The sequence below is a fragment of the Adiantum capillus-veneris genome, chromosome 25 (genome assembly GCF_014529385.1).
Source record: "Adiantum capillus-veneris isolate H3 chromosome 25, ASM1452938v2, whole genome shotgun sequence".
NCBI classification, from domain to species: domain Eukaryota; kingdom Viridiplantae; phylum Streptophyta; class Polypodiopsida; order Polypodiales; family Pteridaceae; genus Adiantum; species Adiantum capillus-veneris.
The window spans coordinates 63,610,538-63,630,426 of NC_140955.1; the positions used below are offsets into that span (position 1 = coordinate 63,610,538).

At 44.7% G+C, this 19,889-nt stretch overlaps 2 protein-coding genes across 3 annotated transcripts in view; one reads left to right on the forward strand and one right to left on the reverse strand.

Moving 5' to 3' along the window:
* The first annotated feature begins 1,308 nt into the window (after positions 1-1,308).
* LOC147424996 (uncharacterized) lies at positions 1,309-2,575 on the forward strand. The gene has a single exon (XM_086500168.1). It carries the CDS (start codon positions 1,467-1,469, stop codon positions 2,190-2,192), a length of 726 nt encoding a protein of 241 aa, XP_086356294.1. The 5' UTR covers positions 1,309-1,466; the 3' UTR covers positions 2,193-2,575.
* Positions 2,576-4,548: 1,973 nt separating this feature from the next.
* LOC147424997 (two-component response regulator ARR14-like) overlaps positions 4,549-19,889 on the reverse strand; it is a 49,892-nt gene continuing 34,551 nt past the window's right edge. Inside the window, exons 3-5 of one of the 2 annotated variants that reach the window (XM_086499549.1) lie at positions 5,827-6,225; positions 5,677-5,753; positions 4,549-5,583 (exon numbers count right to left, since the gene is read on the reverse strand). In XM_086499549.1, the coding sequence (XP_086355675.1) occupies positions 5,065-5,583; positions 5,677-5,753; positions 5,827-6,225 (995 nt within the window). In that variant the 3' untranslated portion in view covers positions 4,549-5,064. Of the gene's footprint in view, positions 5,584-5,676; positions 5,754-5,826; positions 6,251-19,889 lie in introns of both variants that reach the window. The other variant, XM_086499550.1, reaches the window with a different exon arrangement.

The window sequence follows — 19,889 nt, forward strand, 5'->3', positions numbered from 1 at the left end:
GGACGAAGAGAGAAAGCGTGCCGACTCTGGGCCAAATACATCAGCTACTTTGTTTTACGCAACAAAAAAACGCATGGGTGGCAGTGTAAAAATCAAAAAAATTCCGCCCCACTACCAGTATTCCAAACATATAATATTCCTTTCCTTCAGTTTGCCAAGAGGAAAGTTTAGAAAAATCGGGGTATTTTTCTGGTTTTAACATTATTTTTCTATATTTTGGGGCTCCTTTTCCTCTTGCCCTCAACCGACATTTTTGAAAACAATAAACGACCTACCATAAACATTTTTTTGAGTTAAATTATAAAAATTATAGCATGGGTTGGCAGCAGCGTCAAAACAGGTTTGGGTTGTCACCGTCTATATCATGGCCTGGTGTCAGGAGCATGCGGTTTTGCTTGAGCAGGTGGGCACTCGGTGTTGTAGGCTGGGCACACCGTGTTGCATGGCGCTTCTCTCTGGCTGGTACAGTGACGGGGCCAGGAGGCAGGTGGAGTTTGGGCTTGCAGTAGTGACAGCGGCCGTCGTCAGCAGATTTGGGTTGTCGACGGGTTGTCGTCGTCGGTTGGTCAGGAGCATGTGGGTGGGTACGCCAACATGTTGCACTGCCTAATTCCATACATGGCTGGTACAGTGACGGTGGGCTAGAGGCAGGTGGAGTTTTGGTCTTGAAGAGCTGGAGGGTACCTTCCATGGCCCCTTCCCAATGTATGTGCTACAGTTCTACACCTACACCTTCTCACACAACAGAAGCGCCTTGCCCTCAGTTGCAAAGAAAAATAGAGAGAGAGAGAGAGAGAGAGAGAGAGAGAGAGAGAGAGAGAGACTGGGCCCCTTCTCATTGTCCACAGGAAGGGCCGCGAATATGTGCAAGCTTTAGACGCGTAGGAAAACAGGACGAAGCAAGTCCACGGGAAGGTAGGGTGAGTTTTTGCATCCAGATATAATATAATATTTCTATCACCCAAGTGTGGTAGATTGGTTATGCCATTTCCCTTTTGAATAACAGGTCTTGAGTTCAACTCCTTGTCAGCTAGATCTTTAATGTCTCTTGGGATAGTTTCCTACGACGTTAAAACTCTCTTCTTCTCAGGGGTGTGTGTGGGTGTGGGTGTGGGTGTGGGTGTGTGCTAATAAAAAGAGGAAAAGGATAAATCATTTCAAGTTTCTATCACCAAGTGAGTAGATTGGTTATGCCATTTCCCTCTTGAATAATACGTCATATGCTCAACTCCTCTTTGGCTAGATCTTTAATCGACGTTAAAACTTCTCACACGTCAATTTGTCAGAGCACGGTTTTGTCAAAGAGGCGCGCGCGCTCGCACACACGTGAGTAGCAAGCAGCCTACAATTCCACGGATATTCGTTTTTGTAGTTGCTCGCCCTGCACTTTCACCCTCTCTCTCTCTCACACACATACACACACACACATTCAGAATGGTTGCCCTACCTGCTGTTAAGCTCCATCCATGGCTGCTTTAAACATGCGCCCTGGTTGCTTGGAGTCCTCACAACCGGCGCCGCTGCAGGAAAGGGAGCATGAACCGGTTGGGCAAGAATTTATGGAGGAAAAGCAGTTTCTCACTGATACACACACTCACAACCCTACACCACCAAGCCCTTACTCCCTTACATCTGGCCCTCACATCATCTGCCCTCGTGGTGCACACGCAGTCGGTGGTTCTTCGATGCCCGCCACTTTCTCGAGCTCTACTTGTCCATCCTCCCCTTCAAGCACGCCAAAAGAGCAGGATTTCAATCCCCTAATTGGCCCTTCAGATCACATCAAAACTCTCCTCTCTAAGCTCGGATCCAGCATCTCTGCTTTGAAGGCCTTCTTTGCACTAGCATCGCCGAAATCAAGCCTTTGCACATCGGCCTCCGCCATGGCTGCGGAGCTACAAACACTCTCTCATCTGCACATGCAACTATCCTCTTTGATCCAAGAGCATGAATTTGGCATGGAGAAAGATAGCTCAAATAATGAGTCCATATTTCAAGGTCCTCATCATGTAGATGCAATATTGAAGTCATATGAGGGTATCATCAGCAGATTTCATGATGAAATAAGGAAGAAGGATGCAGTGATAGAGGCTTTGAAGGAAACGCTGGCGAAGTCTATGCTTAAAGTGGAAAAGCTCGAGCGGCGAATGAAAGCAGCTGAGACGCATTGTGTTCGTGAGCAACGCAAGTAAACGGACGCCATTCCATGAAATTAACTCATTAGCAGGCATAAGCTCACCTAATCAGCCAAGTCAGATTACAGTTAACATAGAAATGCCAAGATTCAAGAAACAGCAACATTAGCAATCTGATGCTTTGCATCAACTAGTTCTATGGGATTGCGTCCACACACCCTGTCGCAAGGGTTGAACCATAGTGAGTGCGCTTAAAGACCCTCCTCGCCTTTACCTCTAGGCTAACTAGCTCCTTTTTGGCATGCTCAAAAGTACCTCAGAGGAGAAAGAGAGAGGGCTAGAAATTATAGTTTGCCTTATTTCGAGTTTACGACTGGTTCCCTTCATTTTAAGGCATCATGTGCCTGTCTTTGTTTTACAATTTATGCCCTGTTTCTTAAGTATGTAAATGAGTCCCGTCCACTTTTCTTTAGGCTTTTGTTGAATTCTAAAGTGAACCTTCACCTTGTTTTCCTTTTAAACTCGAATTTTATATGAAAGCAGCAAAAAATTTTACAAAATAAAGGTATAAGCATGTCTCAAGCAAGCTATTTCCTATTCTTGGGAATTTTTTTTAGAGCGGTCTCCACTCCAATTTACAGGGCAAGATGTTACCCCAGTTCACGAGAGGAGAGCTTGAATGCTTGTTTTCTTTTTGGGCTTCCATTGGAGTGGACCTTGTAAGTTGAGGGACTTCCTCGCCTGTTTTGTTGTTATTTGTAAACCCATATGTCTTGCATAGTTGTATACAACAAATAATTGGTACATGTGTACACAAAGGAGGCATAGTTATCAATAAAAGCGACTCTTACTATGTCTCGCACGGCCATTGCTTTAGGTCAAAACATTCTTAGAATTTAATTGCATGGCTTATGTTGATTTCTTTCTCAACACATTTAGATAGCTTAAGAATACTCCCAATGTGGTCACTTTTTAAAATGTGTAATATATCATATGAATTAACCCGAGAGAATTATGAATACTCCAAAATGTTTACTTTTATGTATACATTAGAGGGAGGGTGGGTTTTTCTAACAAGCACATAGTGCATACATAACATGCATGTATGTAGGGGTATTATTAAAAAGCTCTTGAATATACGCGATATAGGGAGATCTTGATGAGTGACCACCCCCAAAGAATACTGAAGTGCATGCCATAGTCTAAGAACAAAAGAACAAATGGGGATACTGAAGTGCATGCCATAGTTTAAGAACAAATGGGTACACGATTGTGATGCCCTAAAGGAGCCATGTTGAAGTAACCCTATAATCCAAGATTTTTCCTTAAGACATCTAAAATATTTGGCTTCCTAAAACTAGCCTCTTCTCACTTTATGCAGCAAAACAAGTGTTTAGTGGCCATCCTTAACTACTATATTCCCATACTTTAGAATCAAATATGCAAATGTGATTGCGTGATGTCTGCTCTTTTTTTGTGATGTCTTCACCACGAGGAGCAAGACAAATGCATGAAACTTGAGCAAACTGAAACCCAACAAGGCAATTCCAAAAGAAAATGAGTGGGTGGCAAGTTCTTCACAAAGGAAAATCACTCCCTACCCTCAAACATACAACTGCCAATCATTCTATGTGGAACATTTCTGGACTAACAGCTCTGCATACCTTGTATGGCCTAATTGAAATATACTCTTAATTTAATTTATCTTTGGCTCTTTGCTAAATGGAGGAGGTGCCGATGGTTACCATTAGTTTGATGAAGCTCAACTTCAACAAGCACATTGTAGAAATCATGTGCAAATGCAACGAACAATCATGTGTGCTCTGTTAAGAATAAAGTGTGATAAAGAATGCCTATCAAGTGTAATAAAAGCTCTATCACTATGTCATATTGAGTGGCACACCCATCTACATCAATTCCAAGCTCCAAAACAAGAATGCTTAGCACATGTAATAAAGGCAAATGTTTGATATAACTCTTATCACTATGTCATATTGAGTGGCAAACCCATCTACATCAATTACTCAATTCTAAGCTTGACACATACTTTCATCAGTTTTTGTGTGTACCCGTTAAAATCAAGATCTATACAGACATGGTACAACTGATCTAGCTATCATTCTAGTAGCTAGCACTGGTCTTCAAGGTTTCACTAAACCGGCAGAGGCAGACAGAGCTTTTGGCGGATTTGCGTAGGCCTCCTACAGCCAAATAGAGCTTCTTCACCACTTCATGATTACCTTACCATTTGATGAATCCTGTGATTGTATGAGTATTTATTCCCCATTATCTCAATTGTATATCTTTCAAGGTTTCTGAAAAGTTTTCTCGTTCTATGCAATGAAGAGGGTTGCAAGCTCTTTTTGTTCCCCCCCAAAAAAAAAGGCACTGACACTGATTTATATGAATAGAGTAGGCATAATTGCTTAATTGCTTTTTCTGTAGATTTTCCACGCCAAGTTCACTTTATATTCCATGGCCCAGTCAATGGATACAGTTGGGTAGGTCATCTCAAGATCCTAAGCCAAGAAAATCTCAAAATGAATGTTTTCTTATAAGGGATGTTTACAATCAAATATGTAACTGCTCTCAAAATCACATCAGAATGGGCTAAAACTTCTGTTTGCCATGTTGCCTTGCTGATTCATTGAGCTTGCTAAAATGGTATCCCTGCAAGCACTGTCATTCCCACCAGATAGTATTCCCTGTAGTTCCATGTGCTATGCTTTTTGCCTGGCTCGCTATCGCTACCGCGATAGGTGATACTAAATGGAGATTCATCGATTGGTGAAGATGCCTTTTTTCAAGTAAAAACTGGACAATGAGCCTTCTAGTCATAGTCATTCACTGTCAGCCACGTTACACAAAAGGGCAAATGACCGGTCATCTCTGAGAAGCTGAAGAAGACTTGTAAAACAAATAATTCTCACTACCTTTTTATGTCATCAAATGATAAGCATGAGTCCCTGTGGATTGATTGAGCGGTCCCCGCCATTTCTAGTTGGTGTATAAACAAGTGACCTCTGCCATAAGATTCAAGCTCACTAGCACTTTGCCTTCCATTCCATAAATTGGACACACATATAGGAGTGCTGAGACCTTGTCCCGGAAAACATTCGGTGCTGTTCTCCGGGACAAATTTTGAATGCCTTATAGTTGCTGATCTATCTATTACAGAGTCATTCACACCTACATGAGCTTGCATACCTAGATCTTTATACCTATTCATGAAGGCTCTGCGATCAATATAGTTTACTGTTGAATCAGATGCCATAGGACTGCCATTAATGCCTGTTTGTAAAGGTAACTCACTTTGCCGTGAAAATGCATTAAACTGAAAGGCTGGAAACCCATCCATAAGATCAAAAGGGTTCGTAAAGCTGTCCAAGGTTCCGATACAAGTAGATATGTCTGGCCCGCTCATCTTTCTCAAGTAAAGCCGGTACTTCTGTCTCAAACACAACAGATCAAGAAAATCAGCAGCAATTTTGGATAGAATCATCCACCTCTTCAACAGCAGAAAAGTGTTAAAAGACTGGACCTGCAAGTGGCTGGCAACATTTTCCCTCGTCAAACCTGGCACGTTCATAAGGTCAAGAATTCTTTTTGGAACTGCCTCTGCAACAGAAACAAGTTCAATAACTTGACCTCCGTGTTAAAACTGCATCTTGAATTATGTCTATTAACTTACGTTCTAACCCAAGATGATTGATTGCACAAACAAACTTTTGGTGTAATTCTACCGACCACACCACTCTTTGCCGTTTTACACTACACAAGTGATCTTCATCTTCATTAGCACTGTCCTCATCTAAACACCCCATTCTCTTCCTTTGGGTTGTGCAACATGTGTTCCCATCGCGTGTTCCATCTAAGGTCATATCAAGTTCTTCAAGATTTGTTCTTTCTCCCTCTCTATCTTGAGCATCAGGTCCAATTTTAGACACCTTCGCTAGCGTATGTTGCTTCCTCACCACATGTTGCCAGATATTCTGAAGCTCTTCCAATCTTACTGGCTTGAGCAAGTAATCGCAGGCCCCTTCTGAGATTCCTTTCATTACATTGCTGGTATCCCCATTGGCTGACATCACTGCGAACAGACAAGATATTAAGTCCTGGACACCAAAACGTTTGCATTAGTATAAGAGAAAGTCTTGGACAAAGAGCTGCCTATTACAAAACTACAGGACTAGATTATGAAGCAATTCATTTTGCTTTGAAAACTGACGGAACCTGTTTTTCATGTTAAAAATAGAAAAATGTGAATGAGCTTCACCTCTAAGGAACCGGTCAAGCAACCAAACGGCCAACCCTCACTGCTGCCTGCCGCCTCCACACCTGTTGGATGCCGTCATCGTGCCCGGTGCCTGCTCCCCTCACGTTCGCTGCCCACCCCTTTCCGCATAAGCTGCCGCCTCTCTTCCTGCAGCTACAGCCCTCACCATCATTGCCCAGCCACCCCCACCTGCTGCCTGTGCACCCCACCCGCCACCCCCCAGCTCACCCTAAGCACCTCCCGTTGAGGGCAATGCACCGCAGCGGCCCCGGGCCAAGCCCATTGGCTCGGCCACTGGTGGTCAAGATCTTGGAAGGCCAGAGGTAACGCGGCCATTGCCGATACCACCACATGGACGGGTGTGCACCTCCATGGCCGGCGCTCCGCGTGCCCGGTCCGACGACGGGGCAAGCCAGCAAGAGTTTGCCACCCAATGGCGTCGACAACAGGTCTCCTCTCCTTCCTCTCCCATGCTGCTTGAATCACCCAGAGCCCCATCCCTCCACCCTCCTTCCTCTCCCCCTCCCCCGCTCTTCCCTCTTTTGCCAAGTGCACGGATCCTCAATATCTATCTTCGGTGTCTTTCTTCAAGCTGATAGCCTTGGAGGACCAATGCGAAGGTGTAGACTATGCTGCGGTCGGCTACAAACTTATGAAAGGAAGATTGGAGTTTGTCATGGAAAATCAACCGACAAACACCCAGAATCCTCGACAACGTACAAATTCTTGGGACTCTTGCGACAATTCGACTCAGCCCGCAAGACCTCGCTTGACACTTCGCCAACAAGAAACCTTAGAGCAAGAAGGCCGATGATTCAAATGTTTCCAGACAGGCCACACCTCCTATGTATGTCCTAACAAAGGGGATAAGACTCCAAAGCAACCTCCTGCCAAGAAAGCCAAAACTGCACTAGAACTTGTTATGGCATCTCTGTACCCGATACTTCCAAAGAATTGTGCATATGGACAGATATGTGGCCTCAAGGCACTTATCTTCTTCGATCCAGGAGCCACTCAAAACATCATCCATCTAGAGTTCCTTAAGCAAATGGACTTTGAATATGATCATTTTGTTGGAGAACTTGAGGCCAAGTTAGCCACAATGGCGACCAGTAAAATTGTACCACTCATTGGCACTCTTCCAATCACCATCCAAGGGTGCCATGGCAAGGTAAACTTCCACATCATCAAGTTAGGACATTGCGACGCTCTTTTGGGCATGCCTTGGCACAACAAGAACAATGCTACCCTTCACATCCAGAACTGAACCATAAATTTGGTGCAAAACGAAAAGCCAATCATCCTTCGAGTTCGACCGACTGAAACCAACCCAAGACATATTTTGATTTTGCGTTATATTTAGATACTTTTGAACTCTGTTTGTAGATTGTTTGACATAGAATTTATATTCTTTAAACTTGTCTTAGTGCCGATTGAGTTTCTTTGATTCTAGTTGTAACACTCGTTTCAATACTGTTTGGGAAACCTGTGGATGACACAAACTACGGTCTTGGGAGCACCTAATGTTAGGCGTAGCGGAAAAGTTTGAGGATTTCGCTCAAATTTAAGGATTCATCTTTGATCTATTACTCCACACGAACACAAGGTTACTTAACTTCAACTAAACTGAAATAAATAAAAGAGAGACACACGAGAGAGAGAGAGAGAGAGAGAGAGAGAGAGAGAGAGAGAGAGAGAGAGACGACATGTCGAGTCCTGACCACCCTCAAGGGCCCCCTTGCTCTGTTGCCAAAGCAAGTACTTTCTTTATTACTTGCAAAATGTTGATACAATGACTGAATGCTGAGATGTCGAGATGCTAATGGCTACTTGAAGTCTTGATGAAGAAGCTTGGTACTACTGAGATACTGAAGGGTACTGCAGGTACTTGGTACTTGAGAGGCTAAGTGTGGGTATTGTGGTGGGTACTTGGTACTTGGTACTGCGGGTTTTCTTGGTACTTGGTGTTGCGGGGTCGATGACGAACGACGACGAGGCTTTGGGTTGATCTGCTATTGCCGAAGTGGCGATGGCTGAAACTGAAAATCGCTGGTGCTGCTAATGGCTGAGGGCTGGATCGGTCATGAGGCTGGTCCTTGAGAGGCTCTGCTTCTCTGATCCTCTGCCTTCTATTGGAGCCCAAGGGGCTTCATTTATAGGTTTTTTAGCCATTTGCCCTACCTACTTATAATAAATGTCATGTCAAAGTCACTTAGTAATAAATGACTTAAGTGACTGTTCATATGCCCATATGCTTAAGTGACTCAACTGTGCAAGTGAGGGTATGCAACTACCTGCCTAATCATGCACGTCCTTCTAGACGCTCACAAAATGCCAGGTAGATCCTACACTAAGACTAACGCTAGACTGTAGCAAAAACTTGTGGAAGTGGCGCAAGTGTAGTGCGCACGTGACATCCCCCCCTCTTAAAGGTGAGGCACAACTGCTGAACTTCTTCCTTGGATGTTTTCTGGACTTCAGATGCTGAATGCTTTTGATGCTTGTCAATGCATAAACCGATGAAAACTCCTTCAAACTTGTGGATACTACGCATGTAGGTTCTGCTACGATGTGAACACCGACCATACGAGTTACTAGGTAGCCTTACTTTTGTCGCAGAATACCAACCTTGATGCTGGCTCTGCCTTGCGAGCAAAAACTGACCACTCGATTAGTCCTGTCGTGAAAACATTGCGGGTGAAGATGAAAGGTAAGGGTGCTCGAAGGTATTTCCAAGGTTGCTTATCGATGGAAGTGGATGCATGCTATATGCGAATGCAGAAGAGGGTTAGGTTTCCTTTCACCAATACCTTCCATATGCGCATAGGAGGCAGATCTTGGTACTCAAGATCTGGGTTTTCGTGGATCCAATGTCGATCTTCGTTCAAAGACATAGCGATGAAGATGGGAGCCCGCCCGATGCGCGATGGACTAAGGGTGGGAGTCCTTGATAAGTTTGAGATCGAGACACGAAGATTTTTTGAGGAAAAAAACTGAGAGAGGTTCTTTGGGTTCTTGGTTCTGCTTGGGTTCTTGGTGGTTCTTCCCTTGAGTTCGCGAAGCTGAAGAACGCACAGAGCTTTGATACCAATTAAAAGTGCAATGGAAAGTGTTTTAAGGATTTAGCTTAGATCTAGTACTCCGCACAAACACAAGGTTACTGAACTTCACTTGCAAAGATCTGAACTGAATTGAAGAAAAGAGAGAGAGAGAGAGAGAGAGAGAGAGAGAGACGACATGTCGGGTCCCAACCACCCTCAAGGAACCCCTTGCTCTGTTGCCAAGCAAGTACTTGCTTTATTACTTGCACAATGCTGATACAATGACTACATGCTAAGATGCTAATGACTACTTGATGCAGATGCTTGGTCCTACTGAGATAATGAAGGGTACGGCGGTTACTTGGTACTTGAGAGGCTAAGTGCTCGGTACTACGGTGGGTGCTTGGTACTTGGTACTACGGTGGGTGCTTGGTACTTGATGTTGCGGGGTCGACATGACGACGACAATGACGATGACGATGTGGGCTGATCTGCTATCGTCGAGAGTGGCGATGGCTGAAACTGAGAATCGCTGGTGCTGCTAATGGCTGAGGGCTGAATCGATGATGAGGCGAAGGGCTGAAATCGACAGCGAGGGTAGGGCTGACTGCTGGCTGAAAATCGCTGATGCTGCTGGCTGAAAAAATGCTGATGCAAGGCTGCAAAAACGCTGGCACTGTTGGTCCTTGAGAGGCTCTGCTTCTCTGATCCTCTGCCTTCTACTGGTGCCCAAGGGGCTTCATTTATAGGTCTTTAAGCCATTTGCCCTACCTACTTTTAATAAATGTCATGTCAAAGTCACTTATTAATAAATGACTTAAGTGACTGTTCATATGCATAAATGCTTAAGTGACTTAATTGTGCAAGTGAGGGTATGCAACTATGACCTGCTTGATCATCCACGTCCTTCTAGAGGCTCACAAAATGCCAAGCTAGATCCTAAGCTAAGACTGACGCTAGACTGTAGCAGAAGCTTGTCGACGTGGAGAAAGTGTAGTGCGCACGTGACACCTAGTTGTATATGGCCTCTCTAAGCGACGCATGCTGCAGTCTGGGGAGGGAGTAGTTGTAAATAGAAACCTCTGAGCAATACAGATTGCGGTGTGGGGAGCGTTTGGTTGTGTATATACTATATAGCCATTGAATATCTCATGGCTTGAACTTCGGTTCTACAGGGGAGTATTCATGGGGGAGTTTATGTCTTAATGTTTTGTGATTTGCGATTGCATCTGTAATCATCTATGTTCCATCGTGATTTGTAAAGCATATGAATTATGTGCATCAATACTTCCAAGCTGGGTGAGATTGCCTAGGTATGTGGTCTGAGTGCATCAAGACACCCCTTTGAAGATCAATACAATTTGGGAGTGATGGCTAACTTTGCTACACCCGAATCTCAAGAGCTCTTATGCGGCATGAGATGATTGGATGACCCTCAAATTGTGAAACTGTATGATGTAATGCATGCTAGAGAATGTGTTGTCTGATGATGATGGGCATTAGCATATATGCATAGCAACAATGTCTGCTAAAGAATCAGATTGAATTTTGCAAGTATAATGGCAAATGATTACTCTTCTTTCAAGTTATCTCACAAGTTGGTGATGTGCAGGCAAATAGTGTCGATGACAGGAACGGGGAAAAGCAAGGCCATGAGTGTCTACAGAGGTATGCCAAAGTGCTAGAGCAAGTATGAACACCACGTATAGTCAAAAGGTTCCACCGGTGTATGTCTTTGGTGGTTTTTCATGCCAGAAGGTCCCACTCCTGCTCTAGGGCTCGTCAGGAGTAATGATCAAGGCCCGTAAAAGTGTAGGTTTAAAGGTGCATATGGTGCTCTTCAAACTTCAAAGTGCTCTCCAAGCTCATCCAAACAACTTGTCAATCGGAGCTACAATGAGGAAGATATTGCAAATTGTTCGAAGTGGTTTGGAGATTGATACCATATCAGGCAAGTGCGACGATCACCCAAGGGATATATATAGTTACAGGATTGAAGTGTTCAATTTGCTATACATGCCGGTCTATGCCGATCGCCAATTGGAGTTCAAACGGCCAAGTTATGAGCAGATAAAGTTTCGTCGAGCACAATCTGCTCCATTTTGGTCATCTTGGGGAAAGTGCAACCAGAGTTTTTTTCAAGCTCGCTAGGGTTTCTGGAGATGATATGCAACGGATCAAGAAGTGACAGCTCATTGATCGGGTTCCCGAGCATCAAGATACAGACATTCAAAGCCGATAGAGAGTGAGAAATCCAAGGTGGAAAATGTTTTTTTCCCAATTTGGAGCCATTAGTTCGAGGCCCATAGGTTTTTTGTTTGGAGCATGGAGCATCGAAAGCAAAGCCCGGAACATGAATTCTTATGTGGTATTTTACTGAATTCTCATTGGGTAAGTGAGCATATGGAAATTAATAGCCCAAGGGGACCCAAAAAAAGCATCTTTTTTTAAGTAACTTGACGTTTATTTGGAGGGTAGCACAAGAGCCCCCCTAGAGCTACCACGTAGCTAAGTAATAAACCCACATGGGGTTTGGGGGGTTAAAGCCTCAAGGTTTATGTATTGGAGGCTGCCCTCCTTATAGGCATCAAAGAAAGAGAGAGAGAGAGAGAGAGAGAGAGAGAGAGGAGCCCACGGCTATGGCGGCCCTGCTCTCCCTCCTTGCGCCGGCACTGCAGACGTGTGTAGACACATGTTGGCGGGCTCGTTGCCATCTATTGGCGGCTCTAGTGGTTGTTGTCGATGCTACAGGTGGTGTCGGGCAGTGCAAAGTGTGGCCAATTCACACATGGGGCCACAAGGGCCTCAACCTTTTATGAGGCCCCCACTAGAACTTGCGCTAGAGCTAGGGGAAGAGGGGAGGATTCTCATGTGCAATGGGATGTGGGTGGCCCAGCTTAAGATAGAAGCTTTACCAACGGTAGTACAAGCTAGAGCAAGGGGAAGAGGGGAGGATTCTCATGTGCAATGGAAAGTGGGCGGCCCAGCTTGAGATAGAAGCTTTACCAACGGTAGTACAAGTGATTGTCACAAACTGCTAACATGTCAAGCCATTGAAGACCTAATGGGTTAGGGCTTCCCGAGCCTAACCCTAGCCAACTTGTAAATTCCAGCCGAGGGGGCTCAACAGAAGAAGTCTTTACCAACTTACTGATCCTCGCCGAGTGGCCCAGTGATTAAAGAAAGGGTTAGGATTAAAACCCTAACCCCAATAAACTTATGGGACTCCATCCGATGGGGCCCAAGTTATTAAAAACAAGGCAAGAACCTCACACACACACACACACACACACACACACACAAAACCCCCTTTGTAAAAGCTAATGATGTGGCACTGTACAGATGCCCGTAAATTGCGTTGACAAGCTGCTGACGTGGCAAGTGTTCGGATTACCATAGTTTATGATGGCTGTTTTAAAACGCCAGCTTTTGGATCAGATGCTTTTGAGATTGATGCTTTTCATGTAAACTGCTTTTAGAAGGCCTGGGGCCTTTAAAGATCAACGGTGGGCTCTCCCTCTGGTATTCTAGCGGGAGCAAATGCAGAGCCGAGCCATCGGTGTTGTATATAAAGAAATTGTCACAAGACGGGCATTACGTGCCAATAGAAAAGAACAAACTGAACAGAGTTTTAGCACCTCAATAACAACTGAACTGAAAGAGAGAGAGCACGACACGCGACACGCAGTGGCGGAATTCCACCCCAGAGAGTATTGGCCCCAAACCTTTCGGTATTTCTTTATATTGCATCGACACAGTACAAGCCGGTACTCCAGACTCTGCACCTTCTCCAAGAGGCATGCCAGAGAATGAGCCCATGGCCTCATATTTATAGGCCCTAGGCCCCAAAAGCAATTTACATGAAAAGCCTTCAAACTCAAAAGCTTATGGTCCAAAAGCAATGCCAAAAAGCTGCCAACATAAATCACGGAATTCCGTACAACTGCCACGTCAATAACCAACGCAAAACGCGGATATCCGTACAATCTGCCACATCATCAACCAGTGCAATTTCCAAAGGGCCTGTACTGTTGCCACGTCATCAGTTGTGCAAGTCTTTGTGTGGGTCTTGCTTTATTTTAATGTCTTTATGTCACTGGGGCCCCATCGGCCGGGGTCCCCATAAGTTGCCAGGACTTCTTCTTTTGTTACTTGTTCTTCTTAGGGTTTAGGCCAGGATCTGCAAGTTGGCTCCATTCTTCAAGGCTTTGACACGTCAGCAGTTTGTGAGATCCCCCCTTCTTGAAAGAGAGTAATCGTCCGCAATTATAGCATATCTGCAAAACAACTCAAGTTAGCTCAAAAAATTTCCGAGGGACAATCAATTTTCTTTTTTTTTTGTTAAGGAGTTGGCTTCTCCTTTCGGCTCTTTTGATCAAGGAGTTGGCTTCTCCTTTCGACTCTTTTGATCAAGGAGTTGGCTTCTCCTTTCGTCTAGTTCGGAACTCTTGATATGCTGGCGTAGTAAAATTAGCCATCACACCCAAACCGCACTGATCTTTCATGGGTGTCTTGATGCACTAAAATTACATACCCAAGCAATCTCATCCAATTAGGAATATTCAGTGGTTGGCACATCACAAAGCAACACAAATGCTCACATATGCATGTTACAAGACATAGAAACATAAAGCTGCCGATGAACACTCCTCCCGCATAACCTAAAAAGGTCTGGACCGTGAGATATTCAACGACTCCCTCATCACTCCTCCCATAACCTAAAAAGGTCCGGGCCAGGAGATATAGAGGCCTTTTACAACCAAACACCCCCCAGACCGCAACCTGCGTCGTTTGGAGGTGCTGAGAGTAACTATTGTTCAGACTTCTTAATACTCCTCCCGCATAACCATCTAGATCTGGGCCAGGAGTCACAACAACAATATTTTTCAAGCATACAACCAAACGCTCCCCAGGCATTGGCCTGCGTCGTTCGGAGGTTTTCTAGCATACAACGGAACGCTCCCCAGACATCGGCATGCGTCGTTCCGAGGTTTTTAAACATACAACGAAACGCTCCCCAGGCATCGGCCTGCGTCGTTCCGAGGTTCAAACAATACCAAAACAGTATTTCTCACTTCTCCACCCGGGAGCAAAATTCCCAATCATTGAAACCAATATTTAAAACCACAGTCAAACAATTCAAATCGGCACCAAAACAGGTTCAAAACAGATAGAATCCATTTTAAACAAATTCCAAACAGGATCACCAAACAAGTTTCAAAAAGAACTCAAACTTAAAAAGCAATCTCAACATCAGTCAGGCTCGAAAAGTTGACTAACTTTCCATCCTGAAACCTACAACAAAAATTAAGGTTAGATTCCTGCCATAAGGTCGTAGCCAACCACAAGCTCTTGGACAGACAGTGTTACTCTGACGACGACGGTAGTCCAAAGACATAGCAATCACACTGGACCTCCAAGGTTTTAGCTCGAAAAGAGACACCTACTGAGAGATGTCAAGAAATTTCAAGATATAATCTGCAAGGGTTTCCATGGCAAGCATTTCAGGATACCCCACTTTGCCAAAAGTTGCACTCGGAAGGAAGATGTCAGAAGCCGTATAACTTCAGGCAAAAATTTTCTTCAAAGCTTGCCAAGTCCTTGGAGTGTGCGGCTTAGTAGCTATAGACATCAACATTTGCATGGCACTGCTTTTGAGAAAAACAGCAGCTCGAAACAAATCTTCGATCCTTCTCTTGCAAGTGATCTTTTGGCTTATGCCCTGGAAGACATGAGCGGTGAAGAAAGGAGCGCACCTGATGCGCGATGTATGAAGGTGGGAGTGACTAATAAGTTCGGGGTCGGGACCCGAAGATACTTCAAATAAAATTCCAGTAGACTTTTGGAAGCGCCGGTTTGCTATGTCTCCTCTGTGGTAGGACCGGTATGCTTTCAGAAAAGCACACGCCTGATGCTTTGATACCACTGTCACAAGGCGGGCACCAGATGCCAATAGAAAAAACCAGATTGAACAGACTTTTAGCACTTCAATAACAACTGAATTGAAAGAGAGAGAGAGCACGACACGCGACACGCAGCGGCGGAATTCCACCCCAAAGAGAATTGGCCCCAAACCTTGGCGCCCCTTTCGGTATTTCTTTATATTGCATCAACACAATACAAGCCGGTACTCCAGACTCTGCACCTTCTCCAAGAGGCATGCCAGAGAATGAGCCCATGGCCTCATATTTAAAGGCCCTAGGCCCCAAAAGCAGTTTACATGAAAAGCCTTCAAACTCAAAAGCTTCTGGTCCAAAAGCAATGCCAAAAAGCTGCCAGCGTAAATCACGGAATTCCGTACAATTGCCACGTCGGCAATCAACGCAAAACACGGAAATTTGTACAACCTGCCACATCATCAGTCAACGCAATTTTCGGAGCGTCCATACTGCTGCCACGTCATCAGCTACGCAAGTCGTGTAGGTCCTGCTTTATTTTAATGTCTTTTATGTTACTGGGGCCCCATCGGACAGGGTCCCCATAAGTTGGTAGGACTTCTTCTTCTGTTACTTGTGCTTTTGAGAATCATGCTTTTCATGTAAACTGCTTTTAGAAGGCCTGGGGCCTTTAAATATGAACGATGGGCTCTCCCTCTGCTATTCTAACGAGAGCAAATGCAGAGCAGAGCCACCGGTGTTGTACTATGTTGAAGCAATATAAAGAAATACCGAAAGAGGCGCCATTGTGTCACAAACTAATGACGTGGCATGACCTCTTCATAAGTTGTTTCCAACTTATGGACTCTTGCCAAGGGGCCTACGGACACCTAGGCATTAAAATTTAAAATTCAAGCGAAGGACCTACTGACGTGGCTGTTGTACGGGCGGCCGTGATCTGCGCTGACTACTGTACGAACGGCCTCAAAACGCGCTAACAGTGCTGACGTGGCAATACGGATTTTCACAAGGAACACTGACTGCTTTTGGCTGCAAGCTTTTGGGATTGAGTTGTTTTTGAGTTTCATACTTTTGGGTGCTAAAAAATACTTTTGGGGCTCTGCTTTTAGCACCCCTTGTAATGTTTATAAGTGACCCAATGGGGCTCACTTCTCAGAGCATCTCGACGCAGAGTACGAGAGCGAGCACCCGCAGGAGTTTACTTTGCTCAAAGATTAATATAAAAGAAATACCGAAAGGGGCGTCAGTCTTTGCGGCCAATCTCTCTTGAGCCTCGGCACGGAACTACACCGGGCCATGTCGACTCTCTTGAATTGTGAATTGCATCGGAAGTGAATCTCTATTGTGTCGCGACAGAATTTAGACTTGGGGTGTCCAAGTTTGTTACACTGGTATCAGAGTACGGCCGATTTCTCTTCTACCGAGAAATCCGATCCCTTTTCTCACAACATCTATGGATTCTGAAAAGAATCAATCAACCTGTTCTGCAACCGCTGAGGCAAGAGGAGGCAGCACGGAAAATTAAAGCGACTTAGAAAAAGATGAGTACGGGCCACCCCGGCCCACACAATATGAACTCATGGAGATGCAACGTCGACAGCAGGTTGACCAGTGCACAAAGCAGATGCTTCTGGTTGCTAAGGATCCCCAATTTGCAAAATTTTTGACCCAACAGTCGATGCCTGAAGTGCATACTCAGTGGCACAAAGCCGCTTAGCCTCCAATCAAACCGGCAATTAAGAAACCTCCTACTCCGAGAATGTTTACTGAAGAAGAACTTCAAGATGTGGTCCAGACCCAGGTCAGTCAGCTCTTGGACACGAAGAAGCCATCGAAGAAGCAATTGAAGAAGCGCAAGAAGGGGACTGACTATCCCGGTTACTTGGGTCGTCAATCTTCTTTTGCATCTGCAAGAAAGCAGAAGAAGCATGTGCGTTTTAAAGGACTACCCCGTGCTTCTTCCTCTTCTTCTCACGGTTCTTCTAGATCTTCCTCTTCCGACTCGAGTGAGGAGGACACAAAGGTCAAGAAGTGAAGCAAAAAGCAAAGATTTGAAAAGAACAAGAAAAAGGCAAAAAAAATGAAATTCCAACCAGTTTCTGATAGTTCTATGGAGGAGTCATCCTCTGACAGTTCAGACTCCGACAATCACATGTTTTATGCAAAAAAGAAGCACTTTTATAGAGCCAACCAATACGATTTCCTCGAAGATAAGAGCAAGAAGACAAAGGAATTTAAAGAGGGTGGACAGTCAATAAAATTTGAATCCTTTTCTCGATTCCGAGATGCTCCGAGGTCTTTGGCTTTCATTCAGCAGTTTGACATAGCCTTCTCCGAAGGGCATTACTCAAAGCACTCCAAGATTAGGAGGGCCGCATCGTTTTTTAAGGGAAATGCTCGAACATGGTGTTCCACTCTTCTTCTGAGGAAAGAAGCCCCGATTAAGTGGTTGAAGTTCAAATGGCTCTTTATTTCTTCTTGGTTGACTCCGGAGTACGAACGAGATGTGAGAACCGCTTGGAACCATCGCAAGAGTGATACTTTGGAGTTTGGACGTATATTGCGAGAGGTTTTGGGATTCTTTTCTACCGACCTCTTTGTTTAAGAAGGTCACCTTTAAAGCACAGATTGAGCGGTTTTGTTGCAGACTCCCTACAGAGATCCGAGATTACTGCCTTGAACAAAAGTCTGAGTCTATACAACAACTAATGGGACATGCGAAACAGGGATTCTCAATACATTCAGGGAATTTGGCCTACCCCACTGAAGAAATTTTGACTCAGAGGACCAGACAGACCTCGACCAATGAAAATAGAAAGAAAAAGAATCCCCAGGAAAAGAAAGATACACTACCCCGATTGACTATTAGAGAGAGAGAGAACTATCTCAAAGAGGGGACGTGTTTTGGTTGCACTGAACAAGGGCACATCTTCGCAAAGTGCCCCAAAAAGGCACAACGAGGACAAACTGAAGATAGGCCAGAAAGTTCTAGAGCAACAGAGGAACGTGGCAGAAAAGGCAAGATGAAAGCAGGACTGGTACCGGATTGCATGGGAACCGACCAAAGCCAAATGGATGAAAGTACAGAACTTTGCCGCACATGGGATAAAGTGAAAGATCAAGAAGCCCTTTTTTTTTTAATGGAGGAGCCAAGGCCAACTTCATTTCACCTGAATTGGCGGCAAGGCTCGAGATTACACCCGACAGGATGGGGCCACCGACGGAGGCAGTTCTAGCCACGCACGGACGGGATGTAGCCATTACGTCTCTCATTGGCAAACTTCATTTGCATTGTCATGGGTATTTAGGGCACAAGGACTTTTACATCATGCCTTTGGAAGGGTGTGACGTCCTCCTAGGAATCCCTTAGTACCATAAGAACAACGCCGTGGTCGACTATCCGGCCAAGAAAGCAACTTTGACAAATGAGAAGAGCAAGAAAATTATACTTGATGCAAAATTGAAGGACAAGTCCGTTCCTATTGTATCGGCTTCGCAACATCTTTGACAAACTGAAGATAGGCCAAAAAGTTCTAGAGCAACGGAGGAACGTGGCAGAAAAGGCAAGATGAAAGCAGGATTGGTACCGGATTGCATGGGAACCGACCAAAGCCAAATGGATGAAAATACAGAACTTTGCCGCGCATGGGGTAAAGTGAAAGATCAGGAAGCCCTTATTTTTTTTTATGGAGGAGCCAAGGCCAACTTCATTTCACCTGAATTGGCAGCAAGGCTCGAGATTACGCCCGAATTTATGCACACACATGCTGATTGTTTCTCAAAAGGCTTGCCAGGCGAGTTACCCCCATCTCATCCTGAGGACCATACTATTGATCTTATTCCTGGAACCACACCACCGAACCGGCCACCTTACCGTGTTAGCCGAGCCCAGAATGAGGAAATCATGAACCAAGTGAAAGACCTTGAAAAGGGTCTCATCTAGCCTAGTACTTACCCTATTGTTCTCCGGTTTTATTGGTACAAAAGAAAGACGGTTCTTGGAGGATGTGCATTGACTATAAAGCTCTCAATAAAATCATCATCAAGAACAGATATTCGATTCCAAGGATCGATGGTATTCTTGACCGACTACAGGGGTCCTCTTGTTTAAGCGGGATTGATTTGAAAAGCAGGATATCAATCGCTCCAGGAGATGTCTACAGGACAGCCTTTCGGACAAGCTTCGGTTTATACGAATTGTTGGTGATGCCTTTTGGACTTACCAATGCTCCAACAACTTTCGACAGAATGATGGACAGGATTTTCTGCGAGCATCGATCTTTTGTGGGCACTTTCTTTGATGATATTATCGTTTTCTTGAAGGATGAAGCAGACCATCGACACCATCTACTACAGGTCTTTCAGGCATTGCGTGATCACCCATTGGTTATCAATGCCAAAAAGAGCGAGTTTTTCTTGCCGGAGATACATTTCCTCAGACACATCGTCTCAGCAGCAGGAGTACAGATGGACCCGGTCAAAATTGAGACTATCCGTGATTGGCCAGACTTGAAGAATGTTCATGAAGTTGAAAGCTTTT